Source organism: Bubalus kerabau, chromosome 14 (genome assembly GCF_029407905.1).
Source record: "Bubalus kerabau isolate K-KA32 ecotype Philippines breed swamp buffalo chromosome 14, PCC_UOA_SB_1v2, whole genome shotgun sequence".
NCBI lineage: Eukaryota > Metazoa > Chordata > Mammalia > Artiodactyla > Bovidae > Bubalus > Bubalus kerabau.
The window spans coordinates 49846047-49869604 of NC_073637.1; the positions used below are offsets into that span (position 1 = coordinate 49846047).

At 36.7% G+C, this 23558-nt stretch overlaps 1 protein-coding gene across 2 annotated transcripts in view; it reads left to right on the plus strand.

Moving 5' to 3' along the window:
* EIF3H (eukaryotic translation initiation factor 3 subunit H) overlaps positions 1-23558 on the plus strand; it is a 98298-nt gene that overhangs the window by 22354 nt on the left and 52386 nt on the right. Inside the window, exons 1-2 of one of the 2 annotated variants that reach the window (XM_055546375.1) lie at positions 8158-8319; positions 8484-8640. In XM_055546375.1, coding sequence (XP_055402350.1) covers positions 8173-8319; positions 8484-8640 — 304 coding nt within the window. In that variant the 5' untranslated portion in view covers positions 8158-8172. Of the gene's footprint in view, positions 1-8157; positions 8320-8483; positions 8641-23558 lie in introns of those variants that run through there. The other variant, XM_055546376.1, reaches the window with a different exon arrangement.

Sequence of the window (23558 nt, forward strand, 5' to 3'; positions counted from 1 at the left end):
CCTTTGTTCCTTTTTATTGCTGAGTAGTATTCCACTGTGGAGAAGGCAATGGCACCCCACTCCAGTACTCTTGCCTGGAAAATCCCATGGACGGAGGAGCCTGGTAGGCTGCAGACCATGGGGTCGCAAAGAGTCGGACACAACTGAAGCGACTTAGCAGCAGCAGCAGCAGCAGTATTCCACTGGTGGAGAAGGCAATGGCACGCCACCCCAGTACTCTTGCCTGGAAAATCCCATGGACGGAGGAACCTGGCAGGCTGCAGTCCGTGGGGTCGCTTAGAGTCAGACACGACTGAGCGACTTCACTTTCACTTTTCACTTTCATGCATTGGAGAAGGAAATGGCAACCCACTCCAGTGTTTTTGCCTGGAGAATCCCAGGGACGGCGGAGCCTGGTGGGCTGCCGTCTATGGATCGCACAGAGTTGGACACGACTGAAGCGACTTAGCAGCAGCAGGATTCCACAGAATGGATATGCTACTGCAGTTGTTTATCCATTTGTGTTTAGTAGACCTTTGGTTTGCCCCCAGGTTTTGGCTATTACAAATAGTACTGCTGTGAACATTTGTGAGCATATCTTTGTGTGAATATTTTTTATTTTTCTTGGGTAAATTCTAGGAGTCAGAATTTGGGTTATATAGTAAGTTTATATTTAATATTAAGATACCGCAATTACTGTTTTCTCCCTTTTCACCAACAATTTTTAGGGAGCTCTAGCTTTTTGGAAAGATCTCAGTTTCCACTTTTCTGAGTCAAACAAGGCCAACACCCCATTTCCTGACCCAGGACTGAGACTGGGCTGCAACCTAGCTCCTTGCTCTCGGGGATTGTATCTAAGTGTGATGTACCTATGGATATTGCTGTATTAACTCAGAGAGTTAATGCTCTGGTTTGTGAGTTCTCTATTCTAGCTTGGTTGGCTAGTTAAGCTTTTCAGAAACGCAGTTTATTTAACATTTCTATCTGCACACAGGATAGAGAAGGTTGAGGTACTTCATAGACCTGAAAGTTCCAGAGACAGTTCTTAAATTGCTTCTTAACTCTGAACTTCAATTGCCACTTTAATTAGAGGAATCTTGGGTGGTAACTTCATAGACATATATTTACCAAGTAAAATAACCTTGACACTGCTCTTAGAAATACTGCTGATTATAAAAGTCATGGCAAACCTTTTCTGAAAGGATTTTATTAATATATTGACTCATAATTCATCAACAAAAATGATGTGAAATTATTAGTTTTGACCTACGCAGTAGTATCTGTGTCTGCCAGCAGATTGGGTTTCTTATTGGTATACCAGTGCTTCTAGCAGAAGCCTGAGAGTATGTTCCTGCCGCCCTGCTGTTCGTCCATCTTTAGGCCCTTTTGTACCCTTAAAATACAACTTGTATATTTTATGAAAAGCAAATATTAGTATTCTTTGAAACTAGTAGTTTTTTTAATCTCAGTTTTATTTATTTATTTTACTTTACAATATTGTATTGGTTTTGCTGTACATTGACGTGAATCCGCCATGGGTGTACATGTGTTCCCTATCCTGAACCCCTCTCCCACCTCTGTTCCCCCTCCCATCCCTCTGAGTCATCCCAGTGCACCAGCCCTGAGCACCCTGTATCATGCATCGAACCTGGACTGGCGATTCGTTTCACATGTGATAATTTACATGTTTCAATGCCATTCTCCCATATCATCCCGCCATCGCCTTCTCCCACAGAGTCCAAAAGATTGTTCTATACATCTGTGTCTCTTTTGCTAAACTAGTATTTAAAATCATAGTTAGCGCATACTCTCTTCACTCAGGTCTTCACAGGGCTGAGTGCTTGTTCATCAGCCCTCGGCGGAGGTGTCATCTGAGAGAGGCCTTTACCAGATCGCCCCAGCTTAACAGCACATTTCTGTCTTTTTCTTAGTGCTTTAAACAATCTATAAGCACATTAACTTTCTTAATTTTCATTTTAAAATAGTGGTTCTTAAAGTGTGAACCCCCAGCACTCTCTGAAGTTTAAACTATTTTTGTAATAATAAGTAAACATTATTCATCTTTTTTACTCTCATTCTTTCATGAATGTCTAATGGAGGTTTTCAGACGCTCCATTATAATGTGTTATATAAGAGATTGAATGCAGAATCAGAATGAGAAATCCAGTTGTCTTTTATTAAAGTAGACATTAGTAGAATTTACAAAACTATGAACAATGTCATTCTTTTATCCTGATTAAAATTTCTTTTTGATAAGGTAAATGTTTTACAGAAGTGTGAAAATGTAATTTAAGTTAGTGTCTGATGCATTTTTTTAAGTGAATAAAGTATTTTGAACATTTTTTTGGTTTGAATTTCAGTATGAAATATCAATGTAAAAGTTCTTTGAGGTCCACAATAATTTTTGAGTGTTAAAAGGGCCCTTTGACCAAAAAATTTGAGAACTGGTGTTCTTAAAAGTCCCATGAAAGTAAAGACCTTATGTATTTGATTTGGTTTCATATTCATAGGGCCTGGCAGAGGTAAAACTGGCCTGTGGAAATCACTGAAGTATCTGGGTGAACAGATTATGAATGAATGAAAGAAAATGACAATTGTAGAATTCTGGTGATTCTCTGCAGGGCTTTCAAGTTTTTCTATAGTAACTGGTTTTTGTAGACATCATATTTGATAGAAAATTATTCCAGTTCATCAGAAAGCATAATCTTTATTTTGGCCAGGTTTAATTGTTCCCTGATATGGAACTGAAAGTTTTTGATGTGATTTTGGTTAGAGATTCTGTTAAATGTTCCTTTCTAGGAAGGATGGAAGATTTTACCCATCATGCTTATTAATTAACTCAAAGTTTAAGTTGATTGACTTCTAGTATAATTTATTTGGATATTTTAGATTGTTATTTATATTTTATCTTATAAAGTACTTTCTGTATTTTATAATAAATACAGAATACTTTATAATAAAAATATTTTCTGTTATGGAAGTTAAATCCTTTATTGCTTTTAGCCTTTGGACAAAGTTAGGTTTTCATTTTTTTTTTAATGCCAGACACTTAAATAGTATTTTGTTCATTGTAGATTACACATAGTCTGTTTTGCTTTTTCAGATTGCCCATACTGAAATAATAAATGATAGTAAGGAAAAAAAAATTTATTCCTTTCAGGTATTTTCAGCAGACAGGAAATCTGTTTACTGTCCTGCAAGTTGGAATTCTTTACTAAGATTTGCCCATTCTGAGAAGATACAAACTTCAGAAAGCTAGGAGATGGTTCTAAAGACTGCTGACCTATTCCAAGAACAACACTGATTGTGTAGGTCACATCAGGGAAGTTATTTATAAGCATTTAGACCCAGAGTATGTCAGTGTTAGGGAGGTGTAGAAGAATTTGGTAATTTCAGATTCTGCTGGTTAGTTTGTTTCTGCCCCTTAGGGCATAATTTATAGAAGACTTTTCATTTACCCACTGATAAAAAGGATAAAGTAACCTGGCTGGCACAAGTTCATAAGTAGTCGTAAATTAGGGGGTCAAGCTATAAAGAATAAGTCTTAACTCTGATAGGGCACTTGGATGCTTCTCCGTTGAACTGCTCACTTTATCTTTTCTCTCATTTCTTTACTGTGGAGATCCTTCCAATTAGGGCTTAAGTTTCTCTTTATGCTTTTGTAAATAAAAGGTTCATTCTTGGATCTGTATTTCTCAGTGTACCCAGTTTTTAGCAACACAAGGAGTCTTAAAGAAGGAGACTTGTGGTTTAATCATTTGAGTTCATTGCAGTCACCTGAGGTGTTAGAACAGAGACAAAGGCTGGTCCATGCTACCTCATTAAAAACTAGAATGAAGTAGGATGTTAGGCGGAGAAGGCAATGGCACCCCACTCAAGTACTCTTGCCTGGCAAATCCCATGGACGGGGGAGCCTGGTGGGCTGCCGTCTCTGGGGTTGCACAGAGTCGGACACAACTGAAGGGACTTAGCAGCAGCAGCAGCAGAATGTCAGAATCACCTGGAGAATATGAAAATGAAAATAGAAACCACCCCCCCCCAAAAAAGAAATCCCACATCCCCCCAAACCCTAAAATACAGGATAAGGAGCCCCAGGCCAGGTTAATTACCTCTGATTTTCAGAGATTGGGTTTCAGGCATCTGTATTTTTTAAGATACTGATGGCTGTAATATGTCACCAGAGTAAAGACCTCTCTTCACTTATTAAAAAAAACTCCCCTGGTCATTTTGATAAGCTAGGAACAAATGATATAGAGCTCCTGAGCATGTGGGATCATTTGTGACACTTATAAACAAAATAGAGGAGTGTGCTTTTGTTTGGAGAGCTATTAAACTCCCCATGTATCTTGTTTTTAAGAATAGGGAGCATGACATCAATAAGCAGGGTTAATTAAAAGTCTGTCAGCACTGTTTTGTGGACAGAAGCATAGGGGGAGAGAAAATGAAAGGCCAGTAAGCAGGACTAGAACAGGACTTGTGTGGTGGAACATTCCCATCTTGTGGCTTAGTGAGGACAGTGCCGCTGAAGTACAGAGCTGAGCCTCTCTATCTTAGTTACGGAAGAATTGACACAACCAGTGGCAGTTGTTCATGCTATTAGACTTCTCATGATTAGGGCACAAAAAATGTGAGCACCAGCACCATTCCCTCAGTCTTTTTGCTGCCTGTCCCTGTAAACCCTTCTCTGAACTTTTTACTCCATGTAGTAACCCTGTTTCTACAACTTTGTTATGGAGACTTCTTCTGGAGCTGTTGCCACCACATTCTGTTTCAGCCCTGTTACAAAAAACCTTTTTGAAGCCTCAAGTTACTCAGTTATTGTGAAGTAATTAAATATACCTTGGTGTCGGAAGTCAGATCTCACCTCCCTGCTCTAATGAATCTGTGTCAGATTATCTGTTTCCTCCTCTGTAAAATGGGACAATAATATTACTGACTCTATAGAGTGATTGTGAGGATTTAATGAGTAACTGCATTTGAGGCACTTAGTGGAGTGCTTTTGACAAAAGTGATAGACTGGTATTTACCATTCATTCCTTTAGCAAATACATTTTTAGTATCTAGAGCATGAGCAGTACATGGATTCTGTCTTACTCATAAATACCGATAATCTATGGAATGTTTTTCTAGATCCAGTAAGTTCTTCATTATTTGTATAGAATAGCAGAAGCCTATGTGTCCGTGGGTTGCTTCTGTTCAGGAATTTTCTTCTGACATCTAAATGTCCTCTGAAGTTTGTAATGCAATTCCACTACTTTTTTTTGAACTAAAGAATTGAGATGTTAATGTGTATGCGGGAAATAGGAAGGCTATAAAATGTCAAAATGAAGAATGAGTTTGCTTAGTTTTGTTAAAACTTTTTTGTTTTCTGAATGCTTTATTATATTTGACTTTATTAAATTGGCAAGATCATAAATGTTAGAATTGGAAATTATTTTAATGATCACCAGGCCTTTCCTATGGCTTTCTGTTTTGGTCACCCAGAAATGCTAGAGAGAATTCATCCTTAAAATGGACACCCTCTTTCCTGAAACTCACCTGTGGTCCTTACTTTGCTTTTCAAAGTAAGACACATCCTCTGCTGCCTCACTGTTTGGACAGTGCTCTTTGTGATTGTCCCCAGCCTGTAGAGAGAGTTAATTCATTGAACTGGCTCTCATCACAGGGTTTTAAACTTTCTCTCTTATAATTAGTCTTTTAGGGGGTACACTTATTCATGTTGATTGTCTTTAGCCAATGAAGTTAAACCACTGCTTTTTCCATTACTCAGGTGAATACTGTTACTGGTAACTTTTCTCTTGGTCATTGTAGAGAACTGGCTGTAGCAGGTCAGTGATGCAGAAAAGAGCGAGGTAATAATTTCTCTTACTTGGAGGACTGCGCTTCTGTGCATACTGTATAAATTGCACTGATTCTTGGGGCAGGCATACCAGGCTGCCGTGCTGTTCCATTACGTTGCTCCCAACCCCTTCACAGTTTACTTCGTTTAAAGTAAGACGGTGTTTCAGTATAAGCTATTTTTGAACTATGCTAATTCGTTTTTAAAGATAATAATTGTTTTTTCTCACTTCTATTTTCTTTATAAAGGGAAATAAGGTTATTTTGGTCTGGCTTTTGGTGAAACTGTGCTGGGCCCTAGTCATCAATACTCTGTTTCCCACATGTAGGAATCAGCTGTTAGGAATCAGTTGGTGCAAAGATATACACTAAGCTCAGATATCTTCTAGCATCTCTCATTTACTTTGATTTCAGCTGTGGTTCATTAATAGGGTTCAGTATCCAGGAAACTAGGTAACCTGGGCAAGCTGATAGGTGTGTTTGTAATAACTCTTTATCAGTTTTGTTTATCCCGTCTTGGTCACCGATGTTTCTTTTATTTTTTAATTGTGAAAATGGTTGTTGGTAGAGTTAAGTTGAATGGGAATTAAACAGTTGTTTTCTTTTTATTGATAAAGTCAATAATACTGATTATTGAGCATTATTTCAGGGCAGAGCCTGTGTGAAATCTTTACTGTACATTTTTCTCATTTTTAATAGTCTTAAGTAATGCTGTGAAACGGTTCCATTTTGCAAGTCAGAAATCTAGGACTTGGGAAGATTAAATAGTTTTCCCAAGGTCACAGCTAATAAATGCTAGAGCTGGAAACCATTCTTCCTCTTCCTGCATGACCCCTAGAGCCTGTTTTTGTGCCTTTCAAGAAACGGAGAGGTCTTTTATCCAGAAATGTGTAAGGCTTATGCGCGTTCTCCACTTCACAGAGTTGAAGGTCTGCCAGTCTAGTTGGTGTCCTTCTGTGTTGAGCTCTTCCCTGCTGACTGCTTGCTGTTCTTAGAAAGTCTGGATCTTAAACTGGTGTAAAGTCTTTCTGAATCCATTCATCACAGAGTCTTTGCTTCATGTCTGTTCCTAACTCATGGTTTTAATAATTAAGCTGCTGATATGAGAATCATCTTGTTAAAATATGCCCATAAGCTTTGGAGTTTAAATCTTGGTTCTGCCATTTCCTGGATGTGTGATCTTTATCCATTTACTCAACTTTTCTTTGCTTCAGCTTTCTTATTTGTAAAATGAGTATAATATAGTGCTTTCTCCTAAGGTAGTTATGAGGATTACATGATTGATAATACAGGTATAATAATTAGAATACTGCCTGGTACATGATGTTCAATAATTGTAACCTGTATTATTAACTGGTTACTGATGATTTATTTCTATCAAAAATAACTTGTTTTAAATTAAACACTAATCAGTAAAACTCTAATTCCCATTTTGTTATTACACTTATTTTTCCCTCTGATAGCTTGCCATTGTATTTTAGACTGTATTGCTCTTTAGTCTCAGGCCATGTCCTTGTACTGAATAATACAGACTACTACTGTTAATAATACTATGTGCCAAGCACTGTTCAAAGCCCATTAATATATTAAGAGTCTCATGTTGTAGGAATTATTATTGATTATGACTGTTACTGTGAACTTTTAATTGCCTATTCAGTCATGCAGTGTACCTCTTCATTTTAATGGGAATACTAAAGGAGAGAGTAAATAGAAGAGCTGGCTATTCCAATTAGAGGTTATTTGGTATATCCTTATTGTTGAGAAAAATTAGGTAGTGCTGGTGACTGGGCTGTCGTTATGTTCTCTGTTACCAAGCAAGTTCTTGGATACATGTTCCTGTTGTTGCTTCCTCTTGATTAATGAGATGCTCTGTCCAGGAATCGTCTTGCGGTGTTGAGAGTATGTCAGAGGGTTCTGTATTTAGATATTCAGATAATTGATATCTTTATCTCTGTGTTTTACTGATATTTTTATCTTTTGTGGCAGGATATTGCTGTTAACAAAGGTTAACGGGGTCACTTTCTCTGTAATAGTCTCAGGTTGAAGTGGTAATGTTAGATTCAACTGAAGGAATTCTTGGATGCCAGACCTTTACGCATCTTTGACTTAAAGATTGTTAGTGTTCTACATGGACTTTTTTAGAATATAATTTTATTTGCTTATTTTTAATTTATTTTTGGCTGTGCTGGGTCTTTGTTGCTGCATGGACTTTTCTCTAGTTGTGGTGAGTGGGGGTTACTCTCTAGTTGTGGTATGGGAGCTTCTCTTTGCAGTGGCTTCTTCTGTTGCAGAGTACAGGCTTTAGGGCACACAGGCTTCAGTAGTTGTGGCTCTCCAGCTTAGTTGCTCCATGGCATGTGGGCTCTTTCTGGATCAGGGATCGAACCTCGGTCTCCTGCATTGGCAGGCATATTCTTTACCAGTGAACCACCAGGGAAGCCTACATGGACATTTTTGACACATCTTCAGATTCCAAGAGTTTCAGGTGTACTTTTAGACTATGTAAGATTTTTTTTTATGTAAGGGTAAAGGAAATGGTTTGTAAGAAATTTGGTTAGTTCTGTCATATAACTGTGGGTTCATCAGTATAGTTTTATTTTTTCTTTGAAATAAAGGAAGTGTAAACTATAAGAGTGATATTTAAACTTCTATTTTTTTTCTTTTAGGTGGTATTAAAGATTATCAAACATTACCAGGAAGAAGGGCAAGGAACTGAGGTGGTTCAAGGAGTGCTTTTGGGCCTTGTTGTAGAAGATCGACTTGAGATTACCAACTGCTTTCCTTTCCCTCAGCACACTGAAGATGATGCTGACTTTGATGAAGGTAAGGGTACTCACACAAATGGTTATTGATCCAGTGTTCACCATAACCTTTCATAATTGTTACCAGGAGTTCATCAGAGTAACCTAGTTCTCAGTCTCTTGAAAAAGATTCTACAGATTCTCTGAAATGAAGTTATATTATCAAAAACTTGATTAGTTTGGCCTTTAGTTATTCAGGATTTGTGATTCTGATAATTTGGACAGGAGCTGTGCTGATTTCTCATTGTGAAAGCAGCTTACCAATTACAGTCTGAAGGACAGAAATCGTCGCTATGTCCCACACCCATCTCCTTCTGTAGTTTTTTGACTTACTGTTTAAGAAGAGATGAGTTGTCTACTTGAGAAAGAAGATACTCTTTAAGCATTTCAGAATGTTTATGCTGCAGGTGTAATTGCTTTGTTAGCAAAGGCCAATAGTAGTTAAAAAGATCCTACCAAAGGCCAAGGTCAGCATCCTAAAGGATTTTTAAAAAAAAATCTAGTTGAAAATTAGGTTGTCTGAATTCTCACATTCTTGTCAGCATTTGTTGTCTTGTTGATGATGGCCGTTCCGACCGGTGTGAGGCAGTCTTTCATTGTGGTTTTGATTTACATTTTCTTAGTATTAGTGATGTTGAGACCCTCTTCATATGCTTGTTGGCTGCTTTTATGTCTTCTTTAGAAGGTGAAATGTCTTTTCAAGTCCTTTGCTAATTTCTTGGGTTTTGTTGAAGGAGTTCTTTATATATTCTGCATATTTACTCCATATAGTTTGCAGGTATTATGTCACACTTTTGGTGTTTCTTTTGTTGCACAGAAGCTTTAATACAATTCAACTTGTCTATTTTTGGTTTTGTTTCCTATCCTTATGGTGTAATCTCCAAGCAGTCATTGCCAAGACCAGTGTTTTGAAGGTTCTAGTATTACAAAGCTTCTTCCATGTGTTTTCCTCTAGGAATTGTAGGCTAGTGCTGTACTCTTTTGATATTGTTGCTTTGTAATATGTTTTGGAATCAAGAAGTGTGAGTCTCCAAATTTGTTTTTCTTTCTCAACATTATTTTGGCTATTTAGGGTCCTTTGAGATTCCATAAGAATTTTAAATAGTTTTTTTTCCTATTTCTGCAAGAAAAAAAAAAAGAAATGCCATTGGTATTTTGATAGGGATTGTATTGAATCTGTAGATCACATCGGGTATTATGGACAGTGTAATGGTATTAAATCTTCCAGTTCATGAATACTTGATGGATGTCTTTTCCTTTTGTTTTGTCTTTCAGCAGTGTTTTGTAATTTCCAGCATACAAGTGTTTTGCTGCATTGGTTAAGTTTGTTCCTAAGTATATTATTCTTTTTGATGCTATTGTAAATGTGATTGTTTTTAAATTCCTTTCATTCATTGATCACTTTTAACTTTGGTAAAATGTTATCTCATTTGACTTCATGTCCTCATAGTACCTTGAACGTATAGTAACACAAAGTATATTCTTAATGAGGTTGATACCTTGATATTGCAGTTTGGTCTGCTCATCTTTTTTTAATTGAAGTAGTACTTTTAGAAACTAACCAAGGCTGTTTTATTCTAGGCACTTAAGTATTTGAATTTTTAAAAAAATTTTTTTTTCATCTTAAGCCAGCCAGAGTCTCCCTGTTTCATTTGAACGGCTATAATATGCCTATTAAATGTGTGTAAAACACAAGATTATTGTTGGGATTTCTCTTCAGTCTTTTCTGGTAGTATTTGGATATCTCTCTTCCCATAGAGTCAGACACGACTGAGTGACTGAACTTAACTGAACTGATAGGCTTCTTAGTTAGGCTTCTTTAGTTTTGACAGATATTTTTAATCCTTTATTAATAGATTTCAGGAACTAAAAAGCCTCTTGATGAAAGTGAAAGAGGAGAGTGAAAAAGTTGGCTTAAAGCTCAACATTCAGAAAACTAAGATCATGGCATCTGGTCCCCTCACTTCATGGGCAATAGATGGGGGAACAGTGGAAACAGTGTCAGACTTTATTTTTCTGGGCTCCAAAATCACTGCAGATGGTGACTGCAGCCATGAAATTAAAAGACGCTTACTCCTTGGAAGGAAAGTTATGACCAACCTAGATAGCATATTCAAAAGCAGACACATTACTTTGCCAACAAAGGTCCGTCTAGTGAAGGCTATGGTTTTTCCTGTGGTCATGTATGGATGTGAGAATTGGACTGTGAAGAAAGCTGAGCGCCGAAGAATTGATGCTTTTCAACTGTGGTGTTGGAGAAGACTCTTGAGAGTCCCTTGGACTACAAGGAGATCTAACCAGTCCATCCTAAAGGAGACCAGTCCTGGGTGTTCATTGGAAGGACTGATGCTGAGGCTGGAACTCCAATACTTTGGCCACCTGAAGCGAAGAGTTGACTCATTGGAAAAGACTCTGATGCTGGGAGGGATTGGGAACAGGAGGGGAAGGGGACGACAGAGGATGAGGTTGGCTGGATGGCATCACCGACTCAATGCACATGCGTTTGGGTGAACTCCGGGAGTTGGTGATGGACAGGGAGGCCTGGCGTGTTGTGATTCATGGGGTCGCAAAGAGTGTCGGATATGACTGAGCGACTGAACTGACTGAACTGATTCCCATATTCATCACCCTATCTAGAGATGCACAGTTACAATTCAGTAATAACTATTTTAGATTGGAAGACCATGGCTTGCTAGCATACTTTCTTTGATTTATAAGTGAGCCTAAGAGGTTCATTTGAAGTGACTTATTCAGTTTCTCTGTTAGTGACACAGTTGGGAACAGAATCCATTCCTGGATAGTTTATATTGTCTTGTGGTTTTCTCAAGTAGTTAATTTTGTTTTATAAAATCCTCAGTTTATTTGTTAATGAATTCTTCTTGGCTGCACTGGGTCTTCATTGCTGTGTGTGAGCTTTCTCTAGTTACACAGAGTGGGGGACTCTGTGGTTGTAGTGTGCGGGCTGCTCATTGTGGTGGCTTCTCTTGTTGCAGAGCATGGGTTCTAGAGCACAGGCTCAGTGGTTGTGACCTCATGGCATGTGGAATCTTACCAGACCAGGGATTGTACCTGTGTTCCCTGCATTGGCAGGCGAATTCTTAACCCCTGGACCACTAGGGAAGTCCTAAAATTCTTAATTTGGAATGTGAGCAAGAAATAAGGTTTAGTGCAATTATGGTAGATGAACCAACCAAAGATCTTGATCATTGGATGCTAACTTCTCTTATGGACTTGAGATAATTGGCCTGTGTGCCTTTTCATTAACATATGCTTTAAGAAGCTCATTTAAAAATAACACTGAGGTAACAACAGACTTCAATTTAGCATTAAATAATAAAAACTATTACAGGACATTGTTTGCTGTGTATTAAATGTGCATTTTCTATAATCATTTACTCTGCATAGTTGAAGGCTTTATTCATTCCATTTTCCAGGTGAGGAAAGCTAATTTGGAAACTAGTAGGACTTGCCATTTTTCTTACATATGTGAAAAATCTAAGACAGTGCCCAGTATTTCTTCTTGAGTTTTAGATTCTCTCATTTAATCTGTTTATTTATCTTAATGGACATTAGTATGCAGTCACCATTAGATTTTTATCAAACTTGATAAAAAGGCTAATTTTTTCCGTTACAGTTCTGCATGTTTATTATTTTAAATCATGCTAAAGGCCTATTGTTTTGCTTACTGCTTTTCTGTTGTTTTATGGTTGCTAAAACTAATATTTGTTCAGGGCAGGATCTTTTGCTCTAACTTTCACCCTAAGGAAGTAAAGCACTCACCAAACATTTAATAATTTTAATGATTACATATTTTGAATTGCGTTAAATTGTGTTGTTGTTTTTTTTTTTTTTTTTTTTTTTTGGTTTGTTATTGTGCCCAGTGTAAACTAGAGATTCTGTGATCTGTGGGCCTGCTTTTTGCATATGAAATTTTTTTTGAACTTTTTGTTTTGTATTGGACTATAGCCAACAGAGGATGAGAAGGCTGGATGGCATCACCGACTTGATGGACGTGAGCCTGAGTGAACTCCGGGAGTTGGTGATGGACAGGGAGGCCTGGTGTGCTGCGTTCATGGGTCGCAAAGAGTCGGACACGACTGAGCGACTGAACTGAACTGATAGCCGATTAACAATGTTGTAATAGTTTCAAGGGGACAGTAAATGGACTCATCCATACATATACATGTATGCATTCTCCCCCAGACTCCCCTGCCATCCTGGTTGTAATGTTTCTTTGGAACACTGCCGTGCCCATTCACTTGTGTATTTTCTGTGGCTGTGTTCCTGCTACAGCGGCTTAGTTGAGTAGTTGTGACAGAGATCATACAGGTACCTGGCCTGAATTTTTTTTTTTTACTGTCTGGTTCTTTAAGAAAAACTGACCATTTCTTTTTTATATATATCTTTTTCTTATTCTTTTCCCACTCATAACATTAGATAGTTCTTTTTATCATGAATTGATGGCTTTTTGTTTATTTCTTTTAGATGTTGCCCTTGACGCTGACAATCAGTCTAGACTGTTTGTGGGCACAATAATGAAAATGCTGGTATTATCGGGTATTTGTTTTGCTGGTGCACCTAGAAGTATCAGAATGGTAGTTTTGCTTTAATTTCACTGCATTTTTCCTTTTAAAAAAAAAAACAACCCACACATTGAATTACTGATATTTGGGAGAACTGTTTGTAGATAATGGACTTCCTTGATGACTCAATGGTAAAGAATTTGCGTGCAATGCAGGACACACAGGGAATGCTGTTTTGATCCCTGCATAGGGAAGATCCCCTGGAGGAGGAAGTGGCAACCCACTTCAGTGTTCTTGCCTAAAAAATCCTATGGACAGAGGAAGCTGGCGGGTTACAGTCCGTGGGGTTGCAAAGAGTCAATCACACACACTTTGACTGAGCTCACAACATGCATCTGTAGGTAGTAGGAAAGGAAGGCTTTCGCTTATGGTTGTAGATTTGTGACCAGGGATTGTGGAAAGACAGTGGTATGAGGCCAGAAAACTCAGGTGGAAATCTCAGCTCTATAGTTAGGATCTGTGTGACTCTGAATAACTCACTTCTGAACCTGTTTTTATCTGATTGATCAAGCATGTATTAATTGCTCACTTACTGAATACTCGGAACATAGCTGAAGGAGAATTTCCATATGAGGTTAACATTTTGGCTAGTGCTACAGTGGATTTATGTTACAATAAGGTGATTCAGAAAATAAGAAACTGTTGGCGTGAAGTTTCACTCTTTTTTTTTTTTTGGCATATGTGATACCTCTCATTAGAATGGTTTAAATCTTGATACACTTTTATGTTACAGAATTTACTTTCTAGAGAGATAATGTGCTCATATTAGAGAATATATGATTTTTTAAAAATTAAGTAGGAAAACTCATATTAAAATTCCCATTAGGGGGCACTATTATCAAGCTTAGGAGAACTAGAGACTAATTTGTTTTCTCAGACACGCAACCCGAGGCTTGCTGAAAGGGAAAAATATTTTCATCTGATAAGATTCAGATACTTTTTATACAATCAAATTCCTTAAATATGGTTATAAAGTGCAGTGAATTAAACACAGATCCAATAACTCACTGTCTTGTTTTTCAGTCAACTAAATCAATATAATATTGCAGGTGATAAAAGAAGCTTACTTTATTCTGAATCAGAGCCAAATCCATAATTTTCATATTTAGAATAGACAATTTTGAAAATTTTGCTCCTATTAAGTCGGTCACAAAGGATGATCCTTGGCCTTCAAATAAGTTTCTTAGAGAAATGAAGCATGAAGACTATTGTGCTACTAAAATGGAGTCAGGGGAGTGAGCTGATGCCTCGCTGAGACTGTACTGACTGTAATTACCGAAGTCATTTCACACAGTGAAGCAGTCCGTGCACACACAGAGCTCTTAACCTTTCTGTTTATTTTCAGGCACTTGAAAATTATTTTCTGTTTTGTTACTCAAGTTTAGTGTTAGAGCAAGAAACACTACTTAACACCGTGCCGTCCACTATCACTTTATCATGAAGCTTCCAAAAGAAAGGTAGTAGTGTAGCCTTCAACAGACTTTTTAAAGACTAAAGTATAGATTGGCCAAAATGTAATTAAAATGAAATGGAATCACAGTAATTTTTCATGGCATAGGTGTTATTTTGGTATCACTGGATTCGGAGAGAGTGGGTTTGTATAGTTACATTATTTTCCATACTTTCTACCTGGCTAAGCCGCAGTTTACATTGGAGAAAGTCTCTGCTTAATTACTTGCTTCCTGAAGTCTCACCTTCTCCTTTGCTTGCGGCCCACACGGTGAGGGCAAAATGGCTTTAAACCTAGCCGGTGGTTACTGCTTCAGCTGTGTATTGCTTTTGAGTTCAGGAAAGCACTGAGTCAGAACAGAGAAAGCTTTTCATACTTTCTCAGACCGATGGGGACATTCTGTGAAAAGACATGATGTTTAGTTATTATTTTGTATTATCTTCTATCTGTATGAACAGTCAGCGATCACTGTGATCTGTTTGACAAATTTAGTTTTGCTTTATTTTTTCTCCCAAAGAACTTTTCTTGGTAGAAGTATTGAAGGTTTATGTAGACTGTATTGGAGTGTGTTTTGAAACTTATTGCAGAAGTAGGAGCAAGTTTACTTTGTGGCCTCAGATCATTAAGTGGAAGAGGTATGATAAAAATGTTTCAGATATCTTAGGAAAAAATTTCTTTTCAGCTTTTATCCAGCAAATTACATTGAGTGGGTGGTGAAAAAGATACAGATACGAAATCTAGTTACTGCTTTGAAAGATTTTAGGTGGGAGAGACAAGTGTGTAAAGAATTGTGAAATAGAAGTGATGTTAAGTTTAGAGTGAGAAAAGGAAAAAATGATGGCAACACTCAGATATGAGCTACTCATTCCTTTTGGGCGATGACTTTACAGTTACAGGGGAGGTAAAGTTGATTATCAGTTGCATTTTAAGTAATTTTTAAGGGAGTTATGTCTTCTGAGTTTGTTTAAGTTATTCACATTTTGGTGCCCTCATATATAACACAAGCATCTCTAGAAACAAAGAACAAACTATTTAATATATATTTAATTTGGCATCTTTATTATTCAGAGCTGATTATGTCCCTTGATAGTATTTTCCAAATTTTGTTGCTGATTTTCTATCAGGCAGTGAAGTTGTCTTTGACAAAAGATGCCTGACGGTAGTTGAGTGCTTTGTTTATAGAAACTCAGGACCCTTGCTTCATTTAGCTCTATTTAAAATATTTAATAGGTATTTAAATAGAATGCTTAATAACTCTTAAATATTTAATAAACTATTTCATATATGTTTCATTTTCAATGAAATAGTGTATAGTCAGGTAACTGGAGAGACTCTGTCCTCTGACTTATGCCGCAGTTCTCCAGGGTACTGATGCTTGGTGGTTATTCACGGTGGTGTTTTGAAAATGTTAAATCCTTCACACTGAGTGATTTATTGCTGAATATTCAGGGTAATGAACTTTAGATTATTGCTTACTTAAATTATTTTGATCACTCATAAAGCTATGGTTTGTGATTTGAAACTAACTTAATAACCTTAACCATATTTTATATGTTTAGTTTTTTTTGGCTTATTAAGGTGATTAGAATATGAGAAGTAAAATCCAGATATAAAGCCTCAATCCTGATGTTTGTATGCCTTTTTCGTTCTTCCAGTTTGGGTGTCTGCAGATTTTAAAATACAAGAGTAGGAGCAAAGTCTGCTTCTTTTTAAAAGCTTGAAAAATATTTTTTGTGTTTACTTCGTGTTTTAAAATTTAGGATTTTCCCCTCGCTTTTTAAGTGAATTGAGAAACTCCTGTGCATGGAAGGATATACTATTGAAAATGTGGTCAAGGTAAAAAGATTTTTCTGCTTTAAGAAATTAAAGCGCTTTACACTGTACCCTCCCTTGGTCCCTGAAGCGTAAGTGCTATGGTTTGGAGAGAAGCCAAGTAAAACCTGTTCAAATTTTGTGCAGACTTAAAGTAATACTTTAAGATTTGAAAATTACAGGTGGATACAATACTTAAATAGTATTTAAAATTCCTGTTTCCCAAGTCTAAAAATGTAATCCTTAAATTACTATTCCCAGTGGTTTAAATTTTAATTAAATAAAAATAGCCTTACTTTTGAACCATAATGACATTAGGTATAGATATTTGAATTCATTATTAAACTTTAAGATAATAACCGTTAAAAATGAACTGTTTGGGCACTAATTAAAATGTCACAAAGTCACAGTTTGTGTGTAACCAAAGATCCTTGCTATTTCTGTTTTACTAAAAATTGTCCTAATCATCACATTTAAAGCTAGCTTTCTGTCTTACCCAGGAGAAGTGTTACCTGGCTTCACTCCCCCAATTCAATATATTATCTGACCTGCAAGTTTTATAGATTGATAGATTAATTATAGTCAGGTTTGATGTTTTGGTGCTAACACTGTGTTTTGCAAACTGCCCTTTTTATTAAGAGTGAAGTGTTCTGTTTGTTTTGTATTCGTCTCTCTAGGTGAAATTTTCATAGCTCTTTGAAACTTTTATCTGTTTGAGATTAGTCTCCAAGACTTACCTATTACCAGTTTTAGATTGATCTTTTCATATCTTTATCCCTTTCAACATGAGGATTATTTGCTGCCTTTTTTTTTTAATCAGTAATTTTTACTCAGTACATTTTAGATGCTTTCTAATATTTCTGAAAACAAAGCAATATTTATTTTGACTTAAGTAACAATATAATGGCATGAGTTTATAATGCAACCCTGCATCGCCCCTCTTTTCACCCTCTACACATTCACCCTTTGTTTTCTCTAATATTTAACCTACAGACATTTTAATATACAGACAACCTTTCTTTCCTCCTTGAATGGTGAGAGGATTACAGCTATTTCAGTGGTCTTCGCAGATATATATCTGTCTTGTTTCTGTTTTGTAGAATTGGATGGGTGAGGACATTGAGCACATAGTTTTAGGTGGCAGGCTACTAGTCCCACAGGCAGTAATAATGGTCGTAAGAGTCCGGCAGCAGAGTCCTCGTGGGGGCTTTGGGCTTGGGGCACATGTTAATGGCCCCAGCAAGCAGTAAAAGGCGGCAGCAGCAGTTCCTCCACAAATAGCATTTGTCCTCAAGCTGCTGTAGCTTCCAGGCTGCTCTGTTCTCACTTTACCTTCTCCTTTTCTTTTCTTTCTTTATCCCTTTGTTATTCACTCATCAAGTCAGTATTTCAGGGGGAACTATGTGCCAGGCATTTCCAGTGGCCATTTCGTGTCTATACCTGCTAAGGATATTTTCTGAGGTGTTCATTATTTCAAGAACCTAGCTGTTCTGAGCAATGTTTGTGACTTGAAGCATGGGGAGATTTGTTAGCACATTATTTAGTGAAATCAGATTGTTAGTATACTAAGTGAAGATTATGTTGCTATTCAGGTGCAAGTCTCTGGAAAGTTTTTGTGTAGTTGAAGAATAGCTTAGGATTATAAATATGTGTCTGTAAATCTACACATCTATGGATTTGCGATTCAGGGTAATTCCATTATTTTGTAAAATAACATGGTTCCTCAAGATTTGTAAATTACCATGTTTTTCATTTTTGTATTAGAAATATTTTATATTTATTTTTGATATCACTTGGGTGGGGTTCCCAAATCTTTAGGTAAAACTTCCTCTGTCAATAATTTAATCTGTAAACAAATATACTCAGTTTTAAAAGTCTGTGAGCAAGACTTGCTAAGGTGAATTATTTCTCCTTAATTTAGAAATTTCTTCTTTTCCTCCTCATACCACTCTTACCACCATTCCTACTTTGAAACACAGATAAAATGAAACATTGCAAAGATTCGTTATTAGAAGAGGGTGAAGGGTTATATGAAGAGTGGTGACATAACACCTTTGTGGGTTTTAGCCATTTTTTCTGACGACTGAATGAGGAATGGGATGGTATTAGACATACTGTGAACTGTTAAAATCACTGTAAGCATGTCTGGGTTACTTCCCTGCTCCTTTAGGAGATGTTTGACATGATTAACCATGAGACTAATGTATTGCTAGAATCCAGATTTGTATTTCTTTGTTTCTTGTCTCTTCATCCTACAGGCAGCTTGATAAAAAAGAAGTTGCAGCCAGTTCCACATGTGTGGAAATGGTGTGTGTATACATTTACCGTTATAGCTCTTGGTTGAGAAAAATTTTTGAATCATTTATATACAGACCTTGCAAACGTTCTGAAAGACATAAATTTAGATGGAGTTCTGGTAAAGTTCTGGTTTATTACTAATTGTAATCATGGGTCTGTAGTCTCAGTTTTCACATTTGCAGAGTGGATCCCAAGAGGAACTTTTGTGATTGTTTTTGTACACTTGGGAAGCTGAAGCCTAGAGAGGCCCAAGTTTAGAATAAGTGGCTAATCTAGAACCTGAAATTCCAACCTACTCATCTATTATGTTAATTCACCACAGTTTAGGAGGGTTTTCCATATTCCCAGTGTTTTGTTGAAATCCTTGGGAGTGAGGGATATAGATGCATGTAGTTGTGACATGTAGGCATGATGTATTTACTTAAAGGCGACTTTTTGGTGTTATCATTACTATTAGCACAGCTGGATTGTTGAATTTAACACTAGATTCAGAAAGTTTCTTAAGTCTGTGCCTGTATACGAGGTATTAAATCAAAATGAAGGGCAATTCTAACCTTCAGGTCAACAGAAAATTAGTGATAGTTGAATATATACAGTCAGCTCAGGCACTCTTAAGCCCGTTTCAATGCTAAAAGGACCTAATTGAAAGTATAAATTGATCTGGTTAGGTTAAGGGAGGAAAAATACGTTCTTATTAAATGCTGTCGAATGCGGTTACAAACAATAGGTTGAATAGATGGTTTAATTTAACTTTGGAGATCAGTCTGTGACTGATGACACAGGAAGACTTTCTGGAATACATTGCTTTGTAGATGACTTAAACAGACAATACTGATAAAGCCTGTCATGTGAATTTCCTTCTTTACTGAGTACACAGTATGCTTAAGTGGTATGCTGTGCAGTGCTTCCAATCTGCTGTGCCTGCCATCTGCGCAAGCAGAGTGAAAGAGAAGAGAGTGTGGAAAGGAAATAGATCTGTGAGTTGTAAGGAATCTGTGTGAACACTGGGTGCCACTCATGAAACACTGAGTGGTGAGTGGTTTTTCTTTGTACCCAGTACAGCCAGCTGTCTGTAAACCGGAGGCTTGAAACACATTCAGCTCTCAACTTCACCTTTTGGATATTGTGGTACCTATGCTTGAGACCAAGTAGAAAATCCAAAGACAGTAACCATGATCTTGCCACCCTGTTATATTTTTCTCAATTTTTTGGGGGGGAGGGGTATAGAATCTTTATGCTGCTTTAGGGTTTAACACCATTGTTGAGGTAGATGTAATAATGCTAGCATTTTTACTTTGCCTAAATGGAATCTTTTTGGAAAGAAATTATATTATAAAACAAGTTTCCTGAGAAACATTTAAATACTTTTTTAAAAGGTCAGTAAGACCTATAAATGGGAAAATTGCTTTAAAATCTTACAAGTTGTAACCATGTGAATGATGGAGAAGTTGTATATGGGTAAGAGGAATTGACTGGCAGAATCTAACCTATATAGCTTTGTCAGTAGGTAAATCTCTTGTTGGAATCTGAGGCTTATAACTTGTAAAGCCGTTCTTTGTGTATGCATATGGTTACCTTTTTGATGTAAACATAGGAGCCCTTATAAAACTGTGTTAATCATAAGTCATCTGGTACCTCCTTAGGAATTAACATAACCTTATATAGATGACTAATAATACAAAGCCACTGTGGTTTCTGTGGTTTTTACCAGCCATGGCTCTAGTTCTGAAACATTTAAAATGAGACTCGCTCCCTTTTTTAAAAATTTTTTTTGGACAAAGAGTTGTCTTATCAGAAAACTGCAGTAACTTAAGCAGATCCATAACTGGAGGGAATTAATAACAGAAAGTTTTTGTTGACACCAGGAAGTAGATTAAATAGTGCAATTGTGGTAATGAGTACCATATATGATAAGCTTGAGCCACCTGGGTTTTATTAGGCTGCTTGATACTTTGATCACAATATTATTTCAAGGCTTGTCTATTTAAATTGCTAAGGTTTCTTGTCGTCTTTGTGATTTAGACCATAATTTCTTTCATTGCAGAGAGATTTTTGAAAAGAAAGGCCCTGGCCAAGCTGAAATTCTGGGGAGGTGCAAGTTCAACAGCTCAGCAATCCTTAGAATGAGAAAAGCTTTTAAACAAAATTAAAAGCTTGAAAGTACAGCAGTTGAGTATCAAGTTCATCTGACTTTGCTTCTCTTTAGATTTTTACTTGGATCATAATTACACTTTTGTTTATCGTAAAGTAGTGGGGCACTATAATGCTGTTTGGCATAATTCAGTTAATTATTGTTTGATATAAATACATGCATTTAAAATATATATTTCATGTTTTGAGAATGTGGTATTGCTATTGGTTTCCCTTCAGCTGGTATTAAGTGGTTTTGATGAGCATCTTTGAGAATTTATGGAAAGATTTTTTAACTACTTCACCCATAATGAATAAATTATACTAATCACAGAATTTGATGAATTGTCTTGCTTTTTGTCTTTGAACTTGAAAGGTTAAACTTTAGTTAGCCTGTTGATATAGATGAATGAAATTTTTAGTCATTAAAATCAACAGATATTCCTTCTACTAATTTTAGAAAAAGTCTTTCACAAGTACCTAATAGTATCTTTGTTAAGTACCATCGTTAAGCAAATGTTTTGGCCTAGGGACATAAATATTCATTTTGATTAGTAAAGAGAAGACAGGGAAGATTTAATAATTTAAGATATTATTGTCCTTAGCATATTAAAAGTGCTGTTTTGAAAATTTACATGTAAAATGCTTTATACATTTATTGATGTGCTCATTAATTTTCACTGTCTTGAGTTTTGAGTACTCTTACAACTGTTGTTAGCTTGGCTTGAAGTTTCCATGTCCCAGAATAACTTTTAAGCCTTAAGTGGTTAAAGGCACTTAAGAATATAATGGTCTTCTTTTAATATACCTGATTTGCCCTTGGTATTGAAAGAAGCATATGGAAGTGTTAATCAGTCAACAGCCTTTTTGTTTTCCATGATAAGACAAAGGAAAAACTATTAAAAATAGGAAAATATTTGATCATTGGAAAAAGTGCTGACCAAGAGCTTTGTAACATTCTTATTTTAGAAAGTAGGGTAGTGCTTTTAAGTTTTAGAGGTTTGTGACTCATTGATTGAGGAAAGGTGAACTCATAAAATGCAGAGCCATAGATTTAGAAACAAGCAGGTGATACAAGCAGGGAAAAATGAGGCCTGTCACTTAGAACAAAGACTTAGTTTGGGGGAATGGTCTGAAATAATAATAGAGTCAGATTATGGAAGACAGAATCCTTGAAAAAAAAGAGGCTTAAACTTGAAGCAGTTGTGTGTCATTCTAGGTTCCCCAGTAGGGGTGTGAGGGTATAAAATCTGTCTGTCTATTTTGGTCTAGAAGCAGGAAAAACAGAATGGATAATGGAGGTTTGAGTGAAATGTGGGCAGTAGCAATAAAAGTGAAAAGGTGATACTAGAGAGTTGGAAGAAATGGCAAAAGGTTGAGTTCAGGTTTATACACACATTTTGAGGGCTTGACCTCCTGTATCAAATAGCTTTAGTATCTGACATATTCTAGAAGAATTAAATCCTGTTTGTCATCCCTTTTCCTCTTGCATAATTTGTGAAAAGCATCTGTTTTTAGATACTGGTGTGTATCACAGAGCAGGTGGGTAAGACAAATGTGAGCTGTTGATAACCAGCAGGGCATAATACAAGCTTTACTAAAATATTAAAAATTTTTCAATTCAGAGAGCTTTGGGGGGCATTTTAAAAAGTACACGTGTTGTTTGGAAGAGTCAGTGTGATATAGCTATGGATTGATATTTTCAGGGCTGTCTTAAGAGAGGATTAAAGCTCCAAAGGACAGAACTATGATCTACTAAAAATAGAAATAAAGAGTAAAGAAGATTTACTTCACTATTCTGACAGAACTGTCCATTCATGGGATGGAATTCTTTAGACAGTCATGTCCTTGTCTTTTACAAGTTGGTAGATGCATTCATTCATTCATTCAAAAGATATTTACTGAGTCCAGCTGTTTCAGGAACTTTGCCAGATATTTAGAGACAACCTAGTGAACACCTAGAGGAGAGAAACATAAAAAAGTTAACCAGGTGAAATAATTATACATTGTGTTAAGTAGAGTGGAAGAAATGAACAGATACTTTAGCAGTTGGCACCCCACCTTAAATGGGTCCTTTCCGAGTCCCTGGTCCTGAGATGTATTCAGCTGTTTGAGAGCCAGGACTAGAAGAAAACCAAGTGCAAAGGCCATCTCTGAGGTGGGAATGAGCTTGCCGTTGTCTAGCAACTCTCGGAAAGCTTGGCTATCTGAATAAATCCTGCTGAGTGAGGAATAAGGGGCTCTGTCATTTGGAGCCTTATAGGAATTTGGGTTTTGTTCAGTAAGTAGTAAGAAGTTACTGAACTGAAGAGTCTTAAGTTAATGTAGTTGAGTTAATGACTGTCATGTTCTTTATAATACTGTGACTTAATCTCAGAGTTTTCTTCTTGGTGGTGTATTTGAAATATTTATGAAACTTAGCTTGGTGATTGAATGCATTAGTGATAGTGTTCATTCCAAGAAAGTTTATCTGCGGCTACTGGATAACTTTTTTTTTTAAACTTTTCGTTTTGTACAGGAGTATAGCCAATTAACAATGTTGTGATAGTTATAGGTGAACAGGGAAGGGGCTCAGCCATACATGCATGTATCTGTTCTCCGTCAAACTCCCCTCCTATCCAGGCTGCCACATAACACTGAGCAGAGTTCCATATGCTATACAGTAGG